We start from the raw sequence: 26,120 nt of genomic DNA, 5'->3' as shown, positions 1-26,120 counted from the left end.
TGTTTCAGAGTGTGGAAGCCCCAAGCCTTGGCAGCTTCCACGGGGTGCTGGGCCTGTGGGTTCACAAAGTTAAGAATTGAGGTTTGGGAACCTCCGCCTTGATTTCGGAGGAGGTATGGAAACGCCTGGATGCCCAGGCAGAAGTTTGCTGTAGGGGCGGGGTCCTCATGGATAATCTCTGCTAGGGCAGTGAGGAAGGGAAATATGGGTTTGGAGCCCCACACAGAGTCCCTATTGGGGCACCACCTACTGGAGCTGTGAGAAGAGGGCCACTGTCCTCCAGACCCCAGCATGGTATAGATCTACTGAGAGCTTGCACTGTGCACCTGGAAAAGCTGCAGACAATGCCAGCCCATGAAAACAGCCAGCAGTGGGGTTATACCCTGCAAAGCCACAGGGAAAGAGCTGCAGAAGGCTGTGGGAGCCCACCTCTTGCACCAGCATGACTCGGATGCGAGACATGGAGTCAAAGGAGATCATTTTGGAGCTCTAAGATTTGACTGCCCTGCTGGATTTTGGACTTGCATTGGGCCTATAGCCCCTTTGTTTTGGCCAATTTCTCCCATTTGGAATGGCTGTGTTGACCCCAATGCCTGTATCCTCCTTGTATCTAGGAAGTAACTAACTAACGTGTTTTTGATTTTACAGGCTCATAGGTGGAAGGGACTTGCCTTGTCTTGAATGAGACACTCGACTGTGTACTTCTGAATTAATGCTGAAATGAGTTGAGACTTTGGGGGACTGTTGGGAAGGCATGACTGGTTTTGAAATGTGAGATGAGATTTGGGAGACACCAGGGGCAGAATGATGTGGTTTGGCTCTATGTCCCCACCCAAATCTCATCTTGTAGCTCCTGTAATTCCCATGTGTTGTAGGATAGGCCTGGTGGGAGATGACTGAATCACGGGGGTGGGTCTTTTCCATGCTGTTCTCGTGATAGTGAATGGGTCTCATGAGATCTGATGGTTTTAAACATGGGTTTCGGGGGGGGGGGCAAGATGGCCGAATAGAAACAGCTCTGGTCTGAGGTTCCGAGGGAGATCAATGGAGAAGGCAGGTGATTTCTGCATTTCCAACTGAGGTATCCATCTCATTGGAACTGGTTAGGTAGTGGGTACAACCTGCAGAGAGTGAGCAGAAGCAGGGTGGGGTGTTGCTTCACCCGGGAAGTACAAGGAGCTGGGGGGCCTCCCTCCTCCAGCCAAGGGAAGCCATGAGGGACTGTGCTACCTGGCCCAAGTACTATGCTTTTCCCATGGTTTTTGCAATCTGCAGATTAGGACTTGTGTGCCTACACCACCAGGGCCCTGGGTTTCAAGCATAAAACTGAGTGGCTGTTTGGGAATGCAATGAGCTAGCTGTAGGAGTTTTTTTCATAACCACAGTGGTGCCTGGAATGCCAGCGAGACAGAACCATTCACTCCCCTGGAAAGGGGGCTGAAGCCAGGGAGCCAAGTGGGCTCACTCAGTGGGTCCCACCCACCAAGCCCAGAAAGCTAAGAACCACTGGCTTGAAATTCTCACTGCCAGCACAACAGTCTGGAATTGACTTGGGACGATCAAGCTTGTTTGGGGGAGGGGCATCCGCCATTACTGAGGCTTTAGTAGGTGGTTTCCCCCCCGCAGTGCTAAGGAGACTAGGAGGTTTTGACTGGGCAGGATTCACCACAGTGTGGCAAAGTGGCTGTGGCCAGACTGCTTCTCTACATTCCTCCTCACTGGGCAGGGCATCTCTGAAGGAAATGCAGCAGCCCCAGCCAGGGGTTTACAGACAAAACTCTCATCTCCCTGGGACAGACAAACTGGGGGAGGGATGGTTGTGGGTGTAGCTTCAGTGGACTTAATCTTTCCTGGCTGCTGGCTCTGAAGAGAGCAGCTGATCCTGACAAGGGAGATTCTCCCAGCACAGTGCACCAGCTCTGCTAAGGGACAGGCTGCCTCCTCAAGTGGGTCCCTGACCCCGTGCCTCCTGCCTGGGAGAGACCTCACGACAGGAGTCGACAGACACCTCATACAGGAGAGCTCCGGCTGGCATCAGGCCGGTGCCCCTCTGGGACGAAGCTTCCAGAGGAAGGAGTAGGCAGCAATCTTTGCTGTTCTGCAGCCTCCACTGGTGATACCCAGGCGAACAAGGTCTGGAGTGAACCTCCAGCAAACTGCAGCAGACCTGCAGAAGAGGGGCCTGACTGTTAGAAGAAAAACAAACAGAAAGCAACAACAACAACATCAACAAAAGATACCCCAACAAAACCCCATCCAAAGGTCATCAGCCTCAAAGACCAAAGGTAGACAAATCCACGAAGATGAGGACAAACTAGTGCAAAAATGCTGAAAATCCCAAAAACCAGAAAGCTGCTTCTCCTCCAAATGATCGCAACTTCTCTCCAGCAAGGGCACAAAACTGGATGAAGACTGACACCGATGAATTAACAGCAGTAGGTTTCAGAAGGTCTGTAATAAACTCCTCTGAGCTAAAGCAGCATATTCTAACCCAATGCAAGGAAGCTAAGAACCTTGATAAAAGGTTACAGGAACTGCTAACTACAATAACCAGTTTAGCGAGGAACATAAATGGCCAGATGGAACTGAAAAACACAGCATGAGAAATTAGTGAAGCATACACAAGTATCAATAGCTGACTTGATCAAGCAGAAGAAAGGATATCACAGATTGAAGATCACCTTGCTGAAATAAGGCATGAAGACAAGATTAGAGAAAAAAGAATGAAAAGGAATGAACAAAGCCTCCAAGAAATATGGGACTATGTGAAAAGACCAAACCTATAATTGATTAGTGTACCTGAAAGTGATGGGGAGAATGGAACTGAGTCGGAAAACACATTCACAGAGAAGTGAACTCTCGGGAGAACTTCCCCAACCTAGTAAGACAGGCCAACATTCCAAATCAGGAAATACAGAGACCACCACTAAGATACTTCATGAGAAGATCAGCCCCAAGACACATAATCTTCAGATTCTCCAAGGTTGAAATGAAGGAAAAAATGTTAAGGGCAGCCAGAAAGAAAGGTCAGGTCACCTACAAAGGGAAGCCCATCAGACTAACAGCAGACTCTGCAGAAACCCTACAAGCCAGAAAAGAGTAGGGGCCAATATTCAACATTCTTAAAGAAAGGAATTTTCAACCCAGAATTTCATATCCAGGCAAACAAAGCTTCATAAGCAAAGGAGAAATAAAATCCTTTCCAAACAAGCAAATGCGGAGGGATTTTGTCACCACCAGGCAGCCCTTACAAGAACTCCTGAAGGAAGCACTAAATATAGAAGGGAAAAACTGGTACCAGCTACTGCAAAAACACACCAAAATATAATGACCAACGACACTATGAAGAAACTGCATCAACTAATGTGCACAATATCCAGCTAGCATCATGATGACCAGATCAAATTCACACATAACAATATTTAGCCTTAAATATAAATGGGCTAAATGCTCCAATTAAAAGACACAGACTGGCAAATTGGGGGGGGGGGGGGGGGGAAGCAGGAGTTGAAATACTAGTCTCTGATAAAACACACAAAACCAACAAAGATCAAAAAAGACAAAGAAGGGCATTACATAATGGTAAAGGGATCAATGCCACAAGAAGTGCTAACTATCCTAAATATATGTGGACCCAATATAGGAGCACCCAGATTCATAAAACAAGTTCTTAGAGACCTAGAAAGAGACTCAGACTCCCATGCAGTAATAGTGGGAGTCTCTAACACCCTACTGTCAATACTAGACAGATCAATGAGATAGACAATTAACAAGGATATTCAGAACTTGAATTCAGCTCTGGATCAAGTGGACCTCACAGACATCCACAAACTCTTCACCACAATCAACAGAATATACATTCTTCTCAGCGCCGCATGGCAATTATTCTAAAATCGACCACATAAATGGAAGTAAAACATTCCTCAGCAAATGCAAAATAGAAATCCTAACAGTCTCTCAGACCACAGTGCAATCAAGTAAGAACTCAGGATTAAGAAACTCACCCAAAACGGCACAACTACATGGAAATTGAAGACCCTGCTCCTGAAGGACTCCTGGGTAAATAATGAAATGAAGGCAGAAATAAAGAAGTTCTTTGAAACCAATGAGAACAAAGAGACAATGTACCAGAATCTTTGGGACATGGTTAAAGCAGTGTGTAGGGGGAAATTTATAGCACTAAATGCCCATATCTGAAAGCTGGAAAGATCTGAAATTGAAACCCTAATATCACAATTAAAAGAACTAAAGAAGGAAGAGCAAACAAATTCAAAAGCTAGCAGAAGACAAGAAATAACTAAGATCAGAGCAGAACTGAAAGAGATAGAGAAAGGAAGAACCCTTCAAAAAAAATAAATAAATAAATAAATGAATCCAGGAGCTGGCTTTTTGGGAAAAAATAACAAAATAGACAGACTGCTAGCTAGACTAATGAAGAAAAGAGAGAAGAATCAAATAGACACAACAAAAATGATAAAGGGGATATCACCACTGATCCCACAGAAATAAAAAACTACCATCAGAGAGTACTATAAACACCTCTATACAAATAAACTAGAAAATCTAGAAGAAACGGATAAATTCTTGGACACATACACCCTCCCAAGACTAAACCAGGAAGAAGTCGAATCCCTGAATAGACCAATAACAAGTTCTGAAATTGAGGCAGTAATTAATAGCCTACCAACCACAAAAGGCCCAGGGCCAGACGGATTCACAGCCGAATTCTACCAGAGGTACAAATAGGAGCTGGTACCATTCCTTCTGAAAATATTCCAAACAATTGAAAAAGAGGGACTCCTCTCTAACTCATTTTATGGGGCTAGCATCATCCTGATACCAAAACCTGGCAGAGATACAACAAAAAAAGAAAATTTCAGGCCAATATCCCTGATGAACATTGATGCAAAATTCCTTAATAAAATGTTGGTCAACCGAATCCAGCAGCACATCAAAAAGCTTATCCACCATGATCAAGTGGGCTTCATCCCAGGGAAGAAAAGCTGGTTCAACATATGCAAATCAATAAAAGTAATCAATCACATAAACAGAACCAATGACAAAAACCACATGAATATTGCAATAGATGCAGAAAAGGCTTTCAATAAAATTCAACATCCATTCATGTTAAAAACTCTCAATAAACTAGTTATTGATGAAACATCTCTCAAAAAAATAACAGCTATTTATGACAGACCCATAGCCAACATCATATTGAATGGGCAAAAGCTGGAAGCATTCCCTTTGAAAACCGGCACAATACAAGGATGCCATCTCTCACCACTCCTATTCAACGAAGTATTGGAAGTTCTGGCCAGGACAACCAGGCAAGAGAAAGAAATAAAGAGTATTAAAATAGGAAGAGAGGAAGTCAAATGGTCTCTGTTTGCAGATGACATGATTGTATATTTAGAAAAGCCCATCGTCTAAGCCCAAAATCTCCTTAAGCTGATAAACAACTTCAGCAAAGTCTCAGGATAGAAAATCAACGTGCAAAAATCACAAGGATTCCTATACACCAAAACCAGACAAGCAGAGAGTCAAATCATGAGTGAACTCCCATTCACAACTGCTACAAAGAGAGTAAAATACCTAGGAATACAACTTACAAGGGACGTGAAGGACTTCTTCAAGGAGAACTACAAACCACTGCTCAAGGAAGTAAGATAGGACACAAACAAATGGAAAAACATTCCATGCTCATGGATAGGAAGAATCAATACTGTGAAAATGGCCACATTGCCCAAAGTAATTTATAGATTCAATGCTATTCCCATTGAGCTACCATTGACATTCTTCACAGAATTAGAAAAAACTACTTTAAATTTCATATGGAACCAAAAACGGGCCAGTATAGCCTAGAAAATCCTAAGCAAAAGAAGAAAGCTGGAGGCATCATGCTACCTGACTTCAAACTATACTACAAGGCTATATAACCAAAACAGCCTGGTACTAGTACCAAAAAAGATATGTAGACCGATGCAACAGAACAGAGGCCCCAGAAATAACTCCACACATCCTGGGATGCAAAGCTGTTTCAACACATGCAAATCAATAAAAGATCATGTGGTCTTTCACAAACCTGACAAACACAAACAATAGGGAAATGATTCCCTGTTTAATAAACGGTGCTGGGAAAAATGGCTAGCCACATGCAGAAAACAGAAACTGGACCCCTTCCTAATACCTTACAAAAAATTAACTCAAGATAGATTAAAGACTTAAATGTAAAACCCAAAACCATAAAAACCCTAGAAGAAAATCTAGGCAATACCATTCAGGACAGAGTCACGGGAAATGACTTCATGACTAAAACACCAAAAGCAATCGCAACAAAAGCCAAAATTGACAAATGGGAGCTAATCAAACTAAAGAGCTTCTGCAAAGGAAAAGAAACTATCATCAGTGTGAACAGGCAACCTATAGAATGGAAGAAAATTTTTGCAATCTATCCAGCTGATAAAGGGCTATATTATCCAGAATCTACAAGGAACTTAAACAAATTTACAAGAAAAAAAAACAACCCCATCAAAAAGTGGGCGAAGGATATGAACAGACACTTCTCAAAAGAAGACATTTATGCAGCGAACAAACGTGAAAAAAAGCTCTTTATCACTGGTCATTAGAGAAATGCAAATCCCACCACAATGAGATATCATCTCACGCCAGTCAGAATGGCGATTATTAAAAAGTCAGAAAACAACAGATGCTGGAGAAGATGTGGAGAAACAGGAATGCTTTTACACTACTGGTGGGAGCATAAATTAGTTCAACCATTGCAGAAGACAGTGTGGCGATTCCTCAAGGATCTAGAACCAGAAATACCATTTGACCCAGCAATCCCATTACTAGGTAAAGGATTATAAACCATTCTACTATAAAAACACATGCACATGTGTTTATTGCAGCACTATTTACAATAGCAAAGACCTGGAACCAACCCAAATGTCCATCAATGATAGACTGGATAAAGAAAATGTGGCACATATACACCATGGAATACTATGCAGCCATAAAAAAGAACAAATTCACATCCTTTGCAGGGACATGGATGAAGCTGGAAGCCATCATTCTCAGCAAACACAGAAACAGAAAATCAAACACCACATATTCTCACTCGTAAGTGGGAGGTGAACAATGAGAACACATAGACACAAGGAGGGGAACAACACACCGGGGCCTGTCAGCGAGTGGGGGGAAAGGGGAGGGAGAGCATTAGGACAAATTCTTCATGCATGTGGGGCTTAAAACCTAGATGACGGGTTGATAGGTGCAGCAAACTATCATGGCACATGCATAGCCATGTAACAAACTTGCACATTCTGCACATGTATCCCAGAACTTAATATAAAATAAAAAAAAGACACACACACACACACACAAAAACCAGGAGTTTCTCTGCACAAGCTCCCTCTGAAACATGACTTGTTCCTCCTTGCCTTCCACCATGATTGTGAGGCCTCGCTAGTCATGTAGAACTGTAAATCCAATAAACTTCTTCCTTTTGTAAATTGCCCAGTCTCCTATATGTCTTTATCAGCGGCATGAAAATGGACTAATATGGCTATCAAGCAGAGGTTTTCTCAAAAATGAATGAAGGAAGGCTGTGTCTTTAAGGAAAACAATGTATTTGCTGCCAATGATAAAATATGGGCTTTCGAGCAAGAATTAGAATCTTGGAAAACTTGACTCTGACACCACAAAGTTGACAGCTTCCCAATACTTAGGTTTTTCTCATAAGACAGGTGATGTTTTAAAAAATGTGATTTGAAAAAAACTGTAGAATACAATGTGTCAACATTTGGAAGATCTGCATAACTCAGTGAATCAGTATTTTTCAAATGACCAAAATGTATGAAATTTACATTTGAAAGATTTTAATATTACAAAAGGTTCATTGATATGGTTTCAGATTCTATCATTAAACTTTAAGACTTAAACCACCACTGGTCAAGTTTTGATGTGGTATTAATGATCTGAAAACACTCCTTTTCAACTATGTATCTGTGTGAGGCTGAATTTGCTTCATGTACTTCAACCCAAACATTGTATTACAATAAATTAAATGCAGAAAAATATACAAGAATTTAGCTGTCCTCTATTCAGTCAGACAGTAAAGAAATTTGCAAAAATAAAAAAACAATGCAACGCTTTTGGTAATTTTATTGTTTTGGAATATCGTTATTTTCATTAAAATGTTATTCATGTCAAAATACAACGGTTTTGTACTATTACTTTAAAATACCTCAAAATCTTATTTCTATTTCAAATATGACAAACATTAATAGATATAACCCATATAACAGAAGTTCTTTGAGTCTTTAATAATTTTCAAGAATGTAAAAGGGGTACCAAGATCAAAGTGTTTGAAAACTTCAGGTGGGGAGGTAGAATCTGCAAGACTTGCTGACTAACTAGACGAGAGAAGAAAGGCTGGAGGAGGAACTCAGGATGGCTCTTAGATGGTACTTGAAATAGGCAACACAGGAAATGGATACAGTTTAGGTTGAGGGGATGGGAGAAAGAGGGGTAAAAAGATTTGGTTTAATCTGAGGTGGTGAGTCCTACATGAAATTTATGAAAAATCTGGAATTCAGAAAAGTGGTCTAGTCTAGAAATAGAGAATGGCATATTTTGTGTCAGTTTGAACTGGGGGAGAGGATTAGCACAGAATCACCTAATTTTGAACACCTACTACAGTATGATAAAAGAGGTCTTCCGACAGAAATTTAGGGAATGTCAATGCATTTAAGGTCTGAGCAGAGCTGCTGCAAACAGTTAGTGAAGCTGCACTGCACCGTGCCAGGGAGGGCCTGTCACATAGACTACACATGATGTGAATGATGCCCCCTAGAGCTGTGCACAATTTGCAAAACCAAATGTGGCAACCCCAAAGAGGAACTGAGCTAGACAAAGGACTGGTCAGAGAGGCAAAGTCCTTGGAAAAAAAGGTTGTACCATGTATTCAAATTCAGAGAATTTCTTTAGGAGATGGTTATCAAAAAGAAATACTAAAGACAGGTCAAATAAACTAGGTTAAAAGGAAAAACAAATAAGAACTTTGTTAAATCCTGAATGGGTGGCAAGCAACATTAAGTATAGACTTTTAAATGTAGGTGGCTGTCAAAGAAAAAAAAGCTAAAAGATGGTATATGGAGGAAGCATATGGTTTTTGGTTTTAAAGATGAAGATGTGCTTATGTTCACAGGCTGAGGGGGAAGATGACATGAGGAAAGAAATAAAAACAATGAACTAGTGTTTACCATATGTATGGCACTATGCTAGGCATTTAAATATGTAGGAGAAAGGAGTTAATAAAAGAAAAAGTAAGGACCAGGAAGCATCGAGAAAAATACTATAGGTAGAGTACAGGGACTGTCCTTAAACAGCAAGGTGATCAGAGAGATAAGGATGGATGTGGTCAACAAGTAAAGGTAAAGTATAACAATTTTACAATACTGTTACAGACATTCCTGATGAGTGATAACGCATCATTTATCTCTTCTGATTCCGACTTCTGACTCAGATTACACATGGTCCAATCTAGCTAACATTTGTGGAGCTAGTATCAGGTTATTTAGGGGTTGACTGGTCAGTCTGTGGATGATAACCAGAGCCCTTTAGCTCTCTTTCTGTGACGTATGTGGAAATTAAACTGTTCACTAGCAACTCTGCTCTAGTGGCTCTCTAGAAAAAGGAGAGAAAAAAATGCTAAGAATATCATAAATTAACTAGACATCAAACCACTTACCTAGAATTAAACTAATTTTGGCCAGTTTGGGCTAGGTATAATATATCGTGCCTTCAGACAGAAAAAGGAATGACTTCCATTTAGCTGAAGTGGTTTCATGAAGAGAGAAAATTCAGCCTTACTCCTGACAAATGAATGTTTGTAATATCGGAATTTCTCTATGCCCAATATGTTTCAACTGAAAACATGCAATTCAACACTAAGTTGAGCCTCTTACTTCGATAGAAAAACACAACTTGCTTTTAGTAAGTCAACTAAACATTTAACACTCATGGAAATCTAATACCATGTTAAGCAACCAAAATACAGAGAAGTCTGAATGCTGACACAGCAAAACAGTTATGTAAAGATTTTTATATTTTCAAACCCAACACTGTAAAACAACCTAACTTCATACAATCTAACACCATAAAACAAAAATTATCTTAGTAACAAAACAAGACCAACATTACACTCTCCATTTCTCATAATCAATCCTAAGACAAGCTCTGAAAGAAAACATTCTAAATCTCCTAAAAAATTAAACATTTTTACTGTTGTAAGATACATATTAGTTCAGTTCAACAGCATTTGCTGTGTGCTTCCTATATGCCAGGTAGGATGTTAGGTGCTTAAAGATACACAAAAGAGAGTTTAAGTAGATTTACATTACATATAAATTGTTTTCATAGCTCTATTTTCCTTATTTTGACTGCTTACTTTTACATATAATATTTGATAACATAAAACGTTCCATTTTAAATAAATGAAATTACAATAAGCTTTTCAGCCATTATGAATCTAAGCACCAAACCTGCAACCCATTTTTATTTAAACTTTATTACAGAAATTTTGAAACATACATTAACCCTCATGTACCTAATATCAGAAACTCAGCTTCAAAAATAACATTCTAGTGTGTGCTTTACCAGGACATACACCAAAAGTGGAATGATACAGAGAAGATTAGTATGGCCACTACAAAAGGATGATATTCAAAAATTAACATTCTACCATTCTTATTTTTTCTATAATCCTTCATCTTCCCTCCGACCCCCTCTTTAGCTGGAGTAGTTTAAAGCAAATTCTAGACACCCATAATTTCACCTGAAAACACAACAGTATGTATCCCTAAAAAATCAGTGACTTTTTGTTTTGATCAGCACAAGTTTTCCTGAGCCTTCATGATTATTCTATTTGATGCCAACTGTCCTTCATTATTTCAGGATGCTCTTTAAGGTTTTGGTATGTTGTTCTCTACATTTTTGGTTAATTTATATATGCGTATATTCCCATTTTTAGGAATATGACTCCATACCTGCAGTTCTCAGTACTCCATACTGCAGCTCCCCTTCTTTAATTGTAATCTAAGCATTTTTGTTTGGCTATTCCATTACCTCAAACTTTAAAGTCTCAGAAAACACCACTCTATGTCTGTTTCTTAATGAGAATGATAACAACATAAAATAAGGCATAAAAGGAAATTTAAGGATTCAAAATGTCTTTTAAAAAGATAACAGCTGGGCACGGTGGCTCATGCCTGTAATCCCAGCACTTTGGGAGACTGAGGTAGGCAGACTGCTTGAGCCCAGGAGTTTGAGACTAGCCTGGGCAACATGGTGAAACCCCATCTTTACAAGAACAAAACAAAACAAGCAAACAAACAAAAAACCAAAAAAACCCAAAAATTAGCCAGGTGTGGTGGTGTGCCTGTAGTCCCAGCTACTTGGGAGGCTGAGGTGGGAAGATCATCTGAGCCTGCGAATTCGAGGCTACAGTGAGCTGTGACTGCTCCACTGCACTCCAGCCTGGGTAATGAGAGTGAGGCCCTGTTTAAAACAACAACAACAAATTATAGATTTTGGAATATTACTCTAGATTTATGGTTCACAGATTGCATTTCAGATTGAAGACTGGTGTTACTGAAATGTATGAACTGGCTGAATGACAAGGAATAAAGAATGGCTAGAGTCAACATGTATTTTAATAAGTTTTAACCAAATGAGTCTATGCATCATTTCCAAATCCATTGAACTGCTTTGCAGTTATAAATGCAAACAGGGATTAAATACTCTCCAAAAATTTCTAAAGATGTTTAGGATGGTGTAAAAAAACAAAAACAGAATATTGCAGAATCACCTAGGTGCTTACTATCTGTCTCAACCAAAAAAGTAGTATGCAATGGTTTTATTTATAAAGTTCTTCCTCTCTCCAAGCAGAGCACTCAGGAAGACAGTGCTGTGAAAATACTATTGTGTCATGAGATTAAGTTTATAGAGTTTCAGTCATCAATTTGGAATTCCCTTAATCAGAACACCACAAATGGCAGAGGCACAGTGTATGAGTAAGAGCTATTAGCATGGTTTTCCATTTGATTTTTTTTTCTGCCACTCATGTCCTATTCTGGATGATGGTAAATTTTTCTTTGGATGTTTTCTAGTCCAAGAAAAATCACCTCTTCAAGATTATCAATGACTCTTAATTTTTTTCAACAAATACTTAAGCACACGTCTTTTGACAATACTTTTTGACTAATTAATGAAAATCAATAAATTTAAATCAAATTCTCTCTAGGAATCCCCAGGCTTCTATAATGAGTCCACTGTAAAATCATTTTTTAGAAATATAAGATTTTACTAACTACACATCTGCAATAGAATAACTAGATTATCCACCCAATGCTAAACCCTTAAAAAAAAAAAAAGGTGAAATTTAACAGAATTTTAAAACTAGGGGAGGAAACTTTTCTAACGTATCATTAGAAAAGATCATGTTTTAAGAGGCTGTTTAAGAAATCAAACTTAAAAACTAGATTAGAAATGCTAGTCCTGATAAAATAAGCAGTGGTTAAAAAATGCAGCATGAATATGAAAATAAAAAATTCAAATTATATGTTGATATCTAGGAAAAAATTCAGTTAGAAAATTTTTTCTTTTCTTTATTTTTTCTTTGAGACAGAGTCTCGCTCTGCCACCCAGAGTGGAGTGCAGTGGCGCGATCTCAGCTCACTGCAACCTCCACCTTTTGGATTCAAGTGATTCTCCTGCCTCAGCCTCCCAAGTAGCTGGGACTGCAGACGCTGCCACCACCCCTGGCTAATTTTTGTATTTTTAGTGGAGATGGGGTTTCACCATGTTGGCCAGGTTGGTCTCAAACTCCTGGCCTCAAGTGATCTACCCACCTTGGCCTCCCAAAGTGCTGGGATTACAGGCGTGAGCCACTGTGCCTGACCAGAAAACTTTTGAGTGAGTAGTTTTTGGGTAGGTTCTTAGATTTCTAATACAGACTTTGAGTTGTTTTAGGTGCTGATAAAAGCATATACACACATCATTTTGTAACTAAATGACTACATGTTTTAAATTAAATTATATTTTACCCTCAACAGTCTTGACTATTTAGCATTTCTTCTCAAGTAGCCCAAAAAGTTATGCTTCAGCTGAAGATACAGTTTCAAATCTAATCAAAATGGGGCTAATACAATTTTAGGACATCAGAGCACTAAGTAGGCTCCTCTATTTTCAGCAGTATGGAACAGACAAAATACTAACATGTGGTTTCACATGTGCCTACTTGTGGTAGTATTCTTATATTTTCTTGTTCACAAGAAGTACTTAAAATGCAAATTCCTTGGCTAAGTATAAAGATTTATATTTTGCTGGTCTGGGGTGGGAACCTGGATGCCACTATGTTGTTCACATAGTAAATGTCAATAAACATTACCTACAAAATTTCTGAGTGTCATCCTTAGACCAACAGCATTGGTGTCACCTGCAAGCTTATTAGAAATGAGTCATGCCCAGATATAACAAATAAGAAATTCTGAGGATGGGGCCCAGGAAACTGTTTTAATAAATTCTACCAGTGATTCTTCTTTCTATCACCATATTACAGCTTTAATTATTTTTCTTTGGTATTTGACACCCTAGCTAGGAACTGGTTATGTGCTATGCAACATGATGGAAAAATTCCAGGTTAGTGATATATATTAGAACCAGCATTTTCATGCCATCTTGAAGGCCAGGGGTTGTCTTCTGGCAAATATGTGACAATTTTGAGGAGTATAAACTGTTCTATATCTTAATATCCTGAAGTCCTTCCTAAGGACCTAAAATTACATGCCTTGAGCTGGAGTTAAATTTGCCTAAGCTAACATAATGTGCTTAAAACATGCTTTTCTGTTTTTGTTTTTTCCTTTTAGGAGACAGGGTCTTCCTCTGTCACACATGCTGGAGTGCAGTGAGTGATGTGATCATAGCTCTTTGCAGCCTTGAACTCCTGGGCTCACGCAATCTTCCCACTCCAGCTTCTGGAGTAGCTGAGACTACAGGTGCATGCCACCATACCTGGCTAATTTTTTGTATTTTTTTGTAGAGACAGGGTCTTGTTATGTGGCACAGAATCATCTTGGACTCCTGGACTCAAGTGACCCTCCTCTGTCCTCCCAAAATGCTAGGATTACAGGTGTGAGCCACTTTTTTCAGCCTACAATGTGCTTTTCAATGAACAGGCTGGAGTGCAGTGGTGCGATCTCGGCTCACTGCAACCTCTGCCTCCTGGGTTCAAGCAATTATCCTGCCTCAGCCTCCCGAATAGTTGGGATTACAGGTGTCCGCCACCATGCCTAATTTTTGTATTTTTAGTAGAGTCGGGGTTTCACCATGTTGGTCAGGCTGGTTTTGAACTCCTGACCTCAAATGATCCACCTGTCTCAGCCTCCAAAGTGCTAGGATTATAGGCATGAGCCACCGTGCCCAGCCCCATTTGTTTTTTTTAAGCCAGCATTCATCCAGAAAATAGAGTCTGTACCCTTGCTTCAACTATAGAAATATAATATAAATAAATTTAGCAAATGATACTTCCTCAAACTTGTTTCCTTTTTTCCTACTATTATCTCTACTCCGATTTCCTTCTACTGTGCTTTTTCTATGTTCTTAAATATTTATGAATCTCATTGCTTCTTTCTCTCAACTGTATGTTTTAAAGTTTCATCTAGTTTTAAAGATCTCACCATTGTTACTACCATCTCATTTTTCTTATCTGCTCTATTTACCAGTGATGGATATTTAGCTAGGTTATCTCCAAATCCCCACTACCACAAACTATACAGCTACAAAGATTATCTCCTCACAGATCTGTTTAAAAATTCCCCTGAGTGCTAGCTAGGTCAGAGGGATTAAACACTTCTGGTTTAATTAACTATTGACTGATTTACAGAATGACAATATCAGTTTACACTGGCATCGTAAGTACACAGATGTCTACACCATACCCAACACTTAGCATCAGCAAACTTTTAAATATTTGTCATTCTGATGGGTGAAAAATTGTATCTCATTTACATTCATTTTTTTTCTGATTACTAGTGAATTTGTCTATCTTCTCATCTACCTCTCAGCACTTGGCTACTCTTTATTTAAATTGTTAGTATCTTTTATCTATTTTTTAGAAGCTATTTTTCTTTGTTTCTGTTAACTTATAGGAATTCTTAATGTATTACAGGTATTATTCCCTTTTGGTTTTAAAAGTTCCAAAGCTGACATCTGACTTTGAACTCTGTGTATAGTTCTTTTAACAGAAATCCTTAATTCAGATGTAATCAGATCCACTAAATTTGAACATTATGTTCTATGATCCCTATGATGTAACTATTCTCCAAAATTGCTACTATTCACTTTTATTTATATATTTATTTTCAGATAGAGTCTCACTCTGTCATACAGACTGGAGTGCAGTGGCACGATCTTGGTTCACTGAAACTTCTGCCTCCCGGGTTCAAGAAATTCTCCTGCCTCAGTCTCCCGACTAGCTGGGACTATAGGTGTCCACCACCATACCAGCTAATTTTTGTAATTTTAGTAGAGGCAGGGTTTCACCATGTTGGCTAGGCTGGTCTTGAACTCCTGACCGCTCAAAGTGCTGGGATTACAGGCATGAGCCACTATGCCCAGCCTACTATTCACTTTAAAGTGTTATATTTCTTATTGAGGTCTTTAATCCTTCTAGAGTTAGCCTTTGCATATAAAGTAGAAGGTAGGGCTCTAGCTTTCTTTTTTTCCAAATAGCCAGTACTCCTATTAAATCTAAGTGATCATCTGCTTTAAGCAACCTCACGACCTAATTGTGCCACGTCATATACCAAGTTGTCAAATATACATGAATCTGTCTGAGAGTACTCGTTTATACCAATCTATTTGCCTTTCTTTTGCTAGCATTATGTTGTTGTTATTAGTATAATTTTACAGTAACTCTCAATTAACTTGTAGGTCCAGTGTTCCTTCCTTCTTCTTTTCTGTCAAAACTGATTCAGCTAATCCTGGACTTGTATTGGTCTATATTAACTTTAAAATGAGTTTGTCAAGTTTCTTAAAAAAAAAAAAAAAAAAAAAAGAATTTTGAACAGGAGACACTGATGTGCTTTAGAGAAAACAGGCATTACTAGGTTAAGCCATATATTACATGACAATCTTTTATTTTCTAATAAACATATTTTTTTTCCCATGAAGGTTTTATACATTTTTAATTAAGTTACTTTTTGTTAGACTATTTTCTAAGTGGGTTTCTCATGATAAATGGCAGGGGTTAGAAATCTATGGCTCACAGGTCAAATCCAAGCTTGCCATCTACTTACAAAAAAAGTTTTATTGGAACACAGGCATTGCCATCTCTTGACATGATGTCTAAGGCTGCTTTCATACTACATCAGCAGTTACAGTTATGACAGAGACCACATGGTCCACAAAGCTGAAAACATTTTAAAAAGACTGCTGATCTCTCGGTATAGAAAAAACAACTGCTTTTTATAAATTAATCTTATATTAGACAACCTTGCTGAATTTTCTCAGTTCTAGTAGTTTGCTGTTTTGGAATTTATACAAATGACTATATCATATACAAATAGTGAACTTTATTTCTTCTTTCTTATCTCCTACTGTTATTTAAATTGTGCTAAAAATTTCTCAATGAAATATAACTTTTGCTATAGACTTGAGGTATATAGGTTGTGTTAAGTTAGAATTTTCCTTTATTCTTAGTTTTCTGAGAATCTTTTCATATACAGCTGCAAATCTTTTTCTGTATTCTAGTAAATTATTTGGCAATTTATGCCATACTGCTACATAGTATTTCTCTTCATTTTAGAGGGAATGGATGTTTAACTTTTCTATGCTTTAATATATGGCATCCTTATTAAACTAGTAGATCCAGTGAAAAATGGGACTCTTAATTGTACTTTTGTACATCTCTAATGCAGCACCTGCATTCACCAATATTTATTGCATGAGTATGGTGTGTTGGGTATTACATAGGAAACTGTGTTTTCTTTTACACAAAGCCAAGTACTACAGTTGTTGGAATAAATAAAAATGATATTGTGTTATTAGGGAATAAAAGAAAATATAAAATTAGTCTTATCTTTTGGGCAAAATAGTCATTTTGAATAGAAAAGATTTCTCAATCTTTAGAACTCATGTTTTTTTTTTTTTAAATATTAATCCACAAACAATTTTGTAATTTCAAAAATAATTTAAAGATAAAGCAAGTACATAGCAATCTAAACATTTAGGAAACAACAGTGGTTCTGCTTTGAAGACTAAAAGTAAATGTTCACAAAAAATATTCGTATCTAAACCTTCATCAGTTATTAAATCTACATAATTCAACCCACATGCTTTTAATATTAACATCTTCTTAATAAAAGTTCTACTTTTATACTAAGTTCTACCCTTGTACTACATCCAACTAAGTAGGGTAAGAATAAAAATCACCTCCACATAATTAACATATTTAGGTGCCTTCTCATGATATTTTTAAATGAAAAAAAAAATTCACATAAGATTAAAAGGATAGAAAACCACTTATAAAAGGTACATTGTGGTTTTATTTTATTTAATTAATTTATTTTTTGGAGAAAGTCTCACTCTGTTGCCCAAGCTGGAAGTATAGTGGCACGATCTCAGCTCACTGCAACCTCTGCCTCCCAGGTTCAAGTGATTCTCGTGTCTCAGTCTCCCAAGTAGCTGGGATTACAGGGATGCATCACCGCTCCCGGCTAATTTTTGTATTTTTAGTAGAGATGGGGTTTCACCATGTTGGCTAGGCTGGTCTCAAACTCCTGACCTTGTGATCTACCTGCGTTGGCCTCCCAAAGTGCTGGGATTACAGGCATGTGCCACTGCGCCCAGAGGGTGCATTGTAGTTTTAAATAAAATAAAGTTGCAGACTTTTTACTTGCTTGGTTAAAATGCACTGAATTGTTATTAATTTTTAATTTTATTTAAAAATATCATTAAGAATTTCAAAATACAGGTTTACAATCCCTTATCAGAACATCTGAAATTCCAAAGCTCTGAAAACTTAAAAATTTTTTCACAGTTCATTTAGTGGCAACCTAACCTGAACCGATATAATACTATTTATAGTCCTTATTTATCCCACTTAGTGTGAATATTTGCTGAAAAAATATTAATGTGTTTGATTATAAAGTGTCCTTTTGCAGAAATGAAACATTACAGTACTGGGGGGACATGTACCATATTACTTCTTAAAGCTGTGAGAAGTCTGAATACTTAAACACAACTGGCCTTGTGTTTTGATAATGGAGTACAGATCTGTTAGTTCTAAAACAGCTAAAAAGATTCCTAATTCTTCTTTCATTTACCCTCGAAAATACATCATATACTCCTCTATTTGTTATTTTTTATTCTAAAACTCTCATTTGAATAAATATATTACTTTCACATCAGATTCATTTTGATAAAGAAATATTTTAAGATACTTTAAAAAAGCACAAAAAGCTTCAAAAAATTAAACAAATGTTTAATGATTTGACTGTATTAGAAAATGTAACTTTCTCATTTATACCATATATTTATACTATGCCTTAAGAGATTTATAATTGGAAGCTTTTAAAATAGTAACATATTAGTTAAGAGCAAATGTAGATAGCTTGTATACTAAGAATAAAATACTCAAAGATAAAGAAGGCATGAATTTCTGCAATACACAACTAGGTTCTTCTATCATTGTGGATTTGATTATTTAACATCAAAGGCTTCAAAATCATACAATAAGCCCATAAGAAGTGGCAGCACTTACTTAGGAGTAGAAGGACCCCTTGGCCATGTTCCATCTTCATTTTTCTGTTCTATCACTAATACCTGCAAATACGACACAATAAAAGGGTGTTTTTCCATAACTCTGAATTTAAAATAACTTTAGAAGATAGCTGGGTAAACTAAGAAACTAAAGTAACTCTGTGATTATATAAAGCAAAACAGTAGACAAGGTGAACAGGTAATCCGCATTTCGATTCCAAAGCTAGGCAGGGGAAACTAAAAGACCTCAGATAACAAAAAATCAGTAATGATAGTGAGAAGGAACTGTAGAAGATAAACTGTAAAGAAAACCATTGGTTCCATGACTTTAAGTATAAGAAAACGTAAACCAAGTAAACAGAATATAAATTCCTTGAATTCAGAGAATATATTTTCTATTTGTATTTGTAGGTTGTAACAGAGAACTCTGTAAATGAGAGATGCTCAATAAATGTTTGCAGTTGTTAAACACACTGACATAGGATCTTGGCTAACTTATTTTTATGCAAATGCAGAAGAAGGATGACAGATAATTCCAAATTACAGATTATGTAGAATTTATTTGGGGTTTTGAAATTAGTGTGTATTTACATTATCGCCATGGAAATTATAGAATCTTTAAATATACAAATGATAGAGTCCCATTTATGAGAATCAGACTGAAGTTCTCCGTTACAGCATGGATGAGGCAGACAGAAAACACCTCTAATAAATAAAAAGTATAGGCTTTGGTGGAGCTATACTTTATTTTAAAACACCCTAAAATCTTTCCTTATATCTTCCAGTCTAGTAAGTCTTTCTTCTAGTTTTTGCTATGGATTAGTCTGTGCAAAGAAGAAAACTTAGCAAAATAATTAAATTAGCAAAGGAAATATGTGATAATACCAATAAAAGTTAAAATATACAATGTCCATGGAAAACTGTAATACAGGCAACATGACTTGAAGTAAATCCAAGGCATTACAAATTTGAATACATTTCATTTACTGTTTCATTAACTCTTTTTCTTAAAGTTGCAATTTCATAACCTACTCTACTCGCACTTAGCAATATATTCTTGTGAACTATATGTTTCTAGGCCATTTATAAACTGGCATTTAGATCCTAGCTATGTAAAATGTAAGCATGTTTCACAGTATATGTAACAAACAATAAAATGTTGATTTTAAAAACATTCATGAAACCTTGTTGTTAAAAGAGATGTTAATTAAATATTAAAGTTAGCTTTAAAAAATCTATTATTTCACACATTAAAAAGTGTATTTGTACCATATAAAAAATAAGTGTACCATGTACCTAATATACTGATCCCTTCCTTCACATTCCTCTCCCTACCTACTAGAGACAAGTAATCACTGTCTCAATTTTCTGATTTTCATTCTGATGTAGTTTTATAATTTTTTTAAAGATTTACAAAGTAAAATTTAGTTTAACTTCTCAAGAATGTGTTGCTTTACCGCAATTTATACAAGAGTAACAGTTACATATAAACTATATGTATAAATATACATATAAACTTTACAATCATTTGAGGACTTAAGTCAGTTTTAAAACAAGAGATTTTAGCTATAGGAGATTTCAAAGTTATGCATATAATTATTTAACCATAATGCCTTAATTCGTAACAATATTTATACTTAAAATTCCATGTTTTAAAAACCATAAATACTAATGCTGAAGGCCATCAGAAATATTAAAATTCAGTCCTTTATTCAAGTGTATCCTTTCCTGAATAAAATTTTGTTATAGTTAAAACTTTAACTCAAAATAAAAATATTTTTGAAAAGATTTCAAAATTCAAATTAAACCCACACAAAAAGGAGAGAAGAAATGCCTCCCATTTTGGGAGACAAACTCTTCACTAATATGTCTTTATTTTCTAATGAGGAAACTTTCAATGTTAAGTATTAAAAGAAAAAAAGGTCCAGGAGAGGGTTTAGTTCATTTATCTTCTCTGGCTGAAGAAATATCATAGTCTGAAAATTTAATGAATATTCTTTGAAATATTCCTGTTTTAAAGATCAAGTCCTTAAGGATATTTAATCTTATTAAATTATTCTCTCATCTGCCATCTGATAAATGCTTACCTATCAAGAACATAAAATTATTTAATTTCGCTAAGTCTCAGTTTTCTAATGTACATGACAAAAAGAGTAATATTCATTTCAGAGGATTGCTGAGAAGGTTTAAAGAAAGAATTCTATAGATTTCAAATCGTACTTTTGGAGCTACCTCAAGGCCTAACGGATGAAAACCAAGGAGAGAGGTTATGTCTACTGGAACACAGAAAGAGACAGCTGGCTACATAAAAGGGCAGTGTTGGCTCATCAGTGGATTTCCAAGGTCCATACTTCAAGCTTCCACCAGCTACATTTCCCTTTTAACTGTAATACATACTGGATTTTCTAAGATTTCTCTTAAGAATATAATGACTAAAATAAATCTGAAAATCACTGTATTTTGACAGCCTAGTACAATTCTTGACATACAGTAGGCATTTACTAAAAATTAATTTCCCTCACTTTCTCTAAATTTTCCACAACTCAGAATCATATTATTGACGTTAACAGTAATTTTTAAATAAAACAAAAAAATCTTCTATTTAGCAGAGCACCAGGCATGTTAGGTTCTGAAAATAAAAATAGGGTACAAAGTCTAACCAAAACAAGGACCTCATAGTCTGGGGAGATTAATATATACAAATAACTAAAGCATATAATGAACTATACAAAACATATACATAAATCTTTGTGGAAGTTAAGAAAGCAATTTTTTCTCCAAAGTAGAAACACCCTATACCTCAATGGATACTGAGAGAAATAGGGAAGGCTGAATAGATGATGTGACATTTGAGCTAGAACCTGAAGGATGAACATTCTGATACGGCTAGCCTACATGATGGTATGGGATGGTTAATTTGATTATATGGATGGTTAAAAGGACTTTTTGCTGGATGAATACAGGGACTCCAAAGACATGTACATCATCAGGCAGATGGAGTAACACATTGGAAAGCACAAGAGTATGGAATAGCATAGTGTGTTCAGGGAACTATACGCAGCTCAGTTTGGTACTGCTTGAGTATAAACCACAAAACAAAGATAATCTAAAGATGATAGAAGAGTAGGTAGGAGGTTAAACCATAACTTGCACGCTGGCTTAAAGTGCCTGGACTTAATTATTAAGGAACCAGGAAAAGTTTATGAAAGGAAGACAGTGAAGTTTACATTTTAGAATGAATATTCTGGCAAAAACAAGACTGTCCTACTGTTACCTGCTAATAACAAAAAAACAAAGGAAGAAAGATTGAGCAGACATACAAGAGCCTGGAGATAGAGGAAGGGCTGAGAATGGAACACAGAGATTACTTCAAGAGACAGTTAGAAGGTAGAATCAGTAGGACTTGCTGACTGTGACTAAACCTCTTCATTTCTCAATACTTTAATTTATTTGGATTATACCATTAAAAAAATACTGGCCGGGCACAGTGGTGCACACCTGTAATCCCAGCACTTTGGGAGGCTGAGGCGGGCGGATCACGAGGTCAAGAGATCGAGACCATTCTGCCCCTTCCTGGCCAACATGATGAAACCTCGTCTCTACTGAAAATACAAAAATTAGCTGGGTGTGGTGGCACATGCCTGTAGTCCCAGGTACTCAAGAGGCTGAGGCAGGAGAATCACTTGAACTTGGGAGGCGGAGGCTGCAGTGAGCCGAGATTGCATCACTGCACTCCAGCCTGGGAGACAGAGCAAGACTGTCTCAAACAAACAACAAAAAAGCCAAATTGGGAGCTGACACCTTTCAACAAGGGCTGGCAAACTAGAGTTCACTTAGCCTGCTGCACATTTATATAAACAGTTTTATTAGAACACAGCCATACTCATATATTGATGTATCATCTATGCTTATTTTTGTGTACTACAATGGCAACATTTTAGATGCTACTTTATGGCCTGCAGAGAACTGTAATTTGTAACAAAGAAATGTGTAAATAAGAGATGCTCCCTATATGTTTACTATTTGGTCTTTCACAGAAAGTTTGCTGCCCCACCTTATAATATTAGCTGGGATTTTTTTCTCATTAAAAATGATTTTTTTTTAACAAGTAGATTATTCCCAAGTTCAAGAAGGGAATCAGAAGTCAGAGTCAGTAACCAGCAAGGAGAGACAAGAGATGAGTTTAGAAAGAGGAAGCCAGAAACAGCAGAGCCCATTATATATTGCCAGGATATTGATTAAAGTTTGTGAATCCAAAAGCCTTCATGTATAGTACGCTTAAAATAAACAATACCTGTCCTTGGTATAAACCAGCATCCTGAATGGTGCTGTCTGGTTTATTCAGTGGTTCAAATGTATTACTCATGTATTTGTTCCACAATCTGGTCTCCTTTTCATCTGGAATATTGAAGATTTTTCTTATTTCCTTTTCAATTGTATCTAGATTTAAGGAGGAAAGATATATAAATATAGTATGTATTTCAAAATGTACCACATATAGCTAAATGTTACCAGCATAAAAATTCTAAATTTAAAATACTAATAGAAAATCAAGACTAAATACGTAATAAATCTATAAAACACAAACCAACAAAAGGGTTTTTGAGACCGAGTGTGCTTTTCATGGAAAAAATGGTATTTGTACTCCAACAAATTACTTGGGGAATTTAAAATCTCAAAAGTTAAGAGTTCAATCACCTAACACTAAAATATAAATTATGATACACAGGATAAACTTTAACTTTTAACATATTATAATTAAAATATTTTCTCAGGAGATGTAGGAATTAAAGTATGATTAAGAGATGTTACAGGTGGAAAATTTTTTAAGTACCATATAAGCAATTTAAAAATAGTTTATATTAAACTGAACAGCTAACGAGAACATATGGACACAATAAAAAAGAAAGTGCCTTGTTTGAAGGGATGTCTGTATTCACCAAAATTTAGTATTTTCAAGGTAAAGCCATGTCTTTTTCTGATTTCTAAATCAATTTACTGAAATTTCATACAGTTCTGGTTAATAACTTGCCTAACCAACTCAAGAAAATAATAATCAAAATATTTTGATATATGAATACAGAATACTTTTAAATTTTAGAATAGTTGATTAGTTTTGAAAAAAATTATAAAATATTAAACAATAATATATGTTCTCTGAAGAAATATGAAAACCTACATCTATCCTATATAATTTAGTCCAATAATACTATCTACTTAGCAGCTAATGTTTTGTAATAGTCTTGTAGTCAGTGAGGTTTTGATAAGGGCATTAAATCAGTAGAAAAAAAGGCACTAATTCAAAATATCAACAGCATTATCTCAAAACTTAAAGCAAATCACCCAGAATATTCAAATAATTACATAAAATAAATATAATCTTAGTACCTGTATTAGTCTGTTCTCACACTGCTATAAAGAACTACCTAAGACTGGGTAATCTATGAAGAAAAGAGGTTTAATTGACTTACAATTCCATGGGCTCTACAGGAAGTATGGCTAGGAGGCCTCAGGAAACTTAAAATCATGTTGGAAGACGAAGGGGAAGCAAGCACATCTTATCATGGCAGAGCAGGAGAGAGTGCGAAGGGGGAAGTGCTACACAGTTTTAAACAACCCTATCTCATGATAACTCATTCACTATCACAAGAACAGCAAGGGGGAAACCTGCCTCTATGATTTAAACACCTCTCAGCAAGCACCTCCTCCAACACATGGGGGATTACAATTTGACATGAGATTTGGGTGGGAACACATAGCCAAGCCTTATCAGTACTGCTTTCTATTTTGGCAGGGTTGTCTTTTTTTCTTTTCGTTCTTTTTATTAAAGTGAACGTGTATACAGAAACATGCACTAATCGTATCTTGTGATAAATTTTCAAAGTGGACACACCCATGTAAACCGCACCAAGATCAAGAAACAAAACACTACCTAGGAAGGAGGATAAATGAAGAAGCCAAGGAAGGGAGCTGTTTTGATCTTTCTATAAAAATGAATAAATTTTCCTGAGGGCAAAATAATTTTGCTCTTGGCAAAATACTAAAATACTGACAAATATAAATAAAATGTCTACCTAGATATAACCACTGTTGACATTCTGATATTTCTTCTGGATGTGTTTTCTATTAATACAGGCATCTGTGTACATATTATAAACAAATGTGGAAATTTCCTCGAGTTTTGCAATCTACTTTACATATGTGGGAACATTACAGGCGTAGGAGTAGTAAAGCAAAAGCCTTGAGGTGCAAACGTGCTTGGCATGTTTTAGAATAGCCTGGTACATCAATGTGGCTGAAGTAGAATATGTGAAGTAGAAATAAGACTATAAAGGTACTTCTGCAGGATTATATACACTTTTGTGAGCTATCAAAGTATTTATATTTTAATATGAGCAAAAAAGGAAGCTATTGAGGAGTTGGGAAGAGAAGTGGCATATGACTGACATTTTAAATGTTCACTTTTGCTGCTAGTGAAGAACAATGCAGAAGGTCTGATAAGGTTTGGCTCTGTGTCCCCACCCAAATCTCATGCCGAATTGTAATCCCCAGTGTTTGAGGAGGCACCTGGTGGGAGATGACTGGATCATGGGGTCAGATTTCCCCTTCGTTGTTCCCGTGACAGTGAGTGAGTTCTCACGTGATCTGGTGGTTTGAAAGTGTGCAGCACTTCCCCCTTTGCTCTCTCTTCTGCTATGCCATAGTAAGATGTGGTTGCTTCCCCCTTTGCCTTCTACCGTGAGTGTTAAGTTTTCTGAGGCCTCCTAGCCACGCTTCCTGTACAGCCTACGAACTGTAAGTCAATTAAACCTCTTTTCTTCATAAATTACCCAGTCTCCAGCAGTTCTTCATAGCAGTGTGAGAATGGACTAACTCAAGGTCAAAGGTGGGTAACCAGGCTACTGCAGCAATCCTAACCAAAGTGGTGGCAATGGAAGTAGTGTTAAGTGGTCCAACTGAGAATAAATTCTGAAGGAATTGCTAAGAAGATATGCTGCTAGATTACATGAAGGGTGAGAAATAAAGGAATCAGAAATGATTTTTGGCCTAAGCAACTGGAAGAGCAAAAGTGGGAATTATGGAGATAAGGAAGAATGACAGAGCCTCAAGTTTTTTGGGAAAGGGAGCTTAGTTTTATGCCTGATAGTCTTCTTGAGAAGCCTGTCAGATATACAAATGAAGATATGGGATAGTTCAAACTGGAATTATGGGAGACTTTAGGGCAGGACCTATCAACTTAAAAGATATCAACAAGTGGAAAATATTTAAAGCCAGAAGAACAAAAGAAATCACCAAGG

At 36.9% G+C, this 26,120-nt stretch overlaps 1 protein-coding gene across 1 annotated transcript in view; it reads right to left on the bottom strand.

The window, feature by feature from the left end:
• Positions 1-26,120, bottom strand: part of USP15 (ubiquitin specific peptidase 15) — a 151,145-nt gene that overhangs the window by 65,820 nt on the left and 59,205 nt on the right. Inside the window, 2 exon segments of the mRNA XM_017885689.1 lie at positions 18,824-18,885; positions 23,117-23,262. Of these exon segments, the coding sequence (XP_017741178.1) occupies positions 18,824-18,885; positions 23,117-23,262 (208 nt within the window).

The sequence above is a fragment of the Rhinopithecus bieti genome, unplaced genomic scaffold (assembly GCF_001698545.2).
Source record: "Rhinopithecus bieti isolate Rb0 unplaced genomic scaffold, ASM169854v2 scaffold_14700, whole genome shotgun sequence".
NCBI lineage: Eukaryota > Metazoa > Chordata > Mammalia > Primates > Cercopithecidae > Rhinopithecus > Rhinopithecus bieti.
Note: the sequence above shows the minus strand (reverse complement) of the source record. Positions and strands in the feature narration are given on the sequence as shown.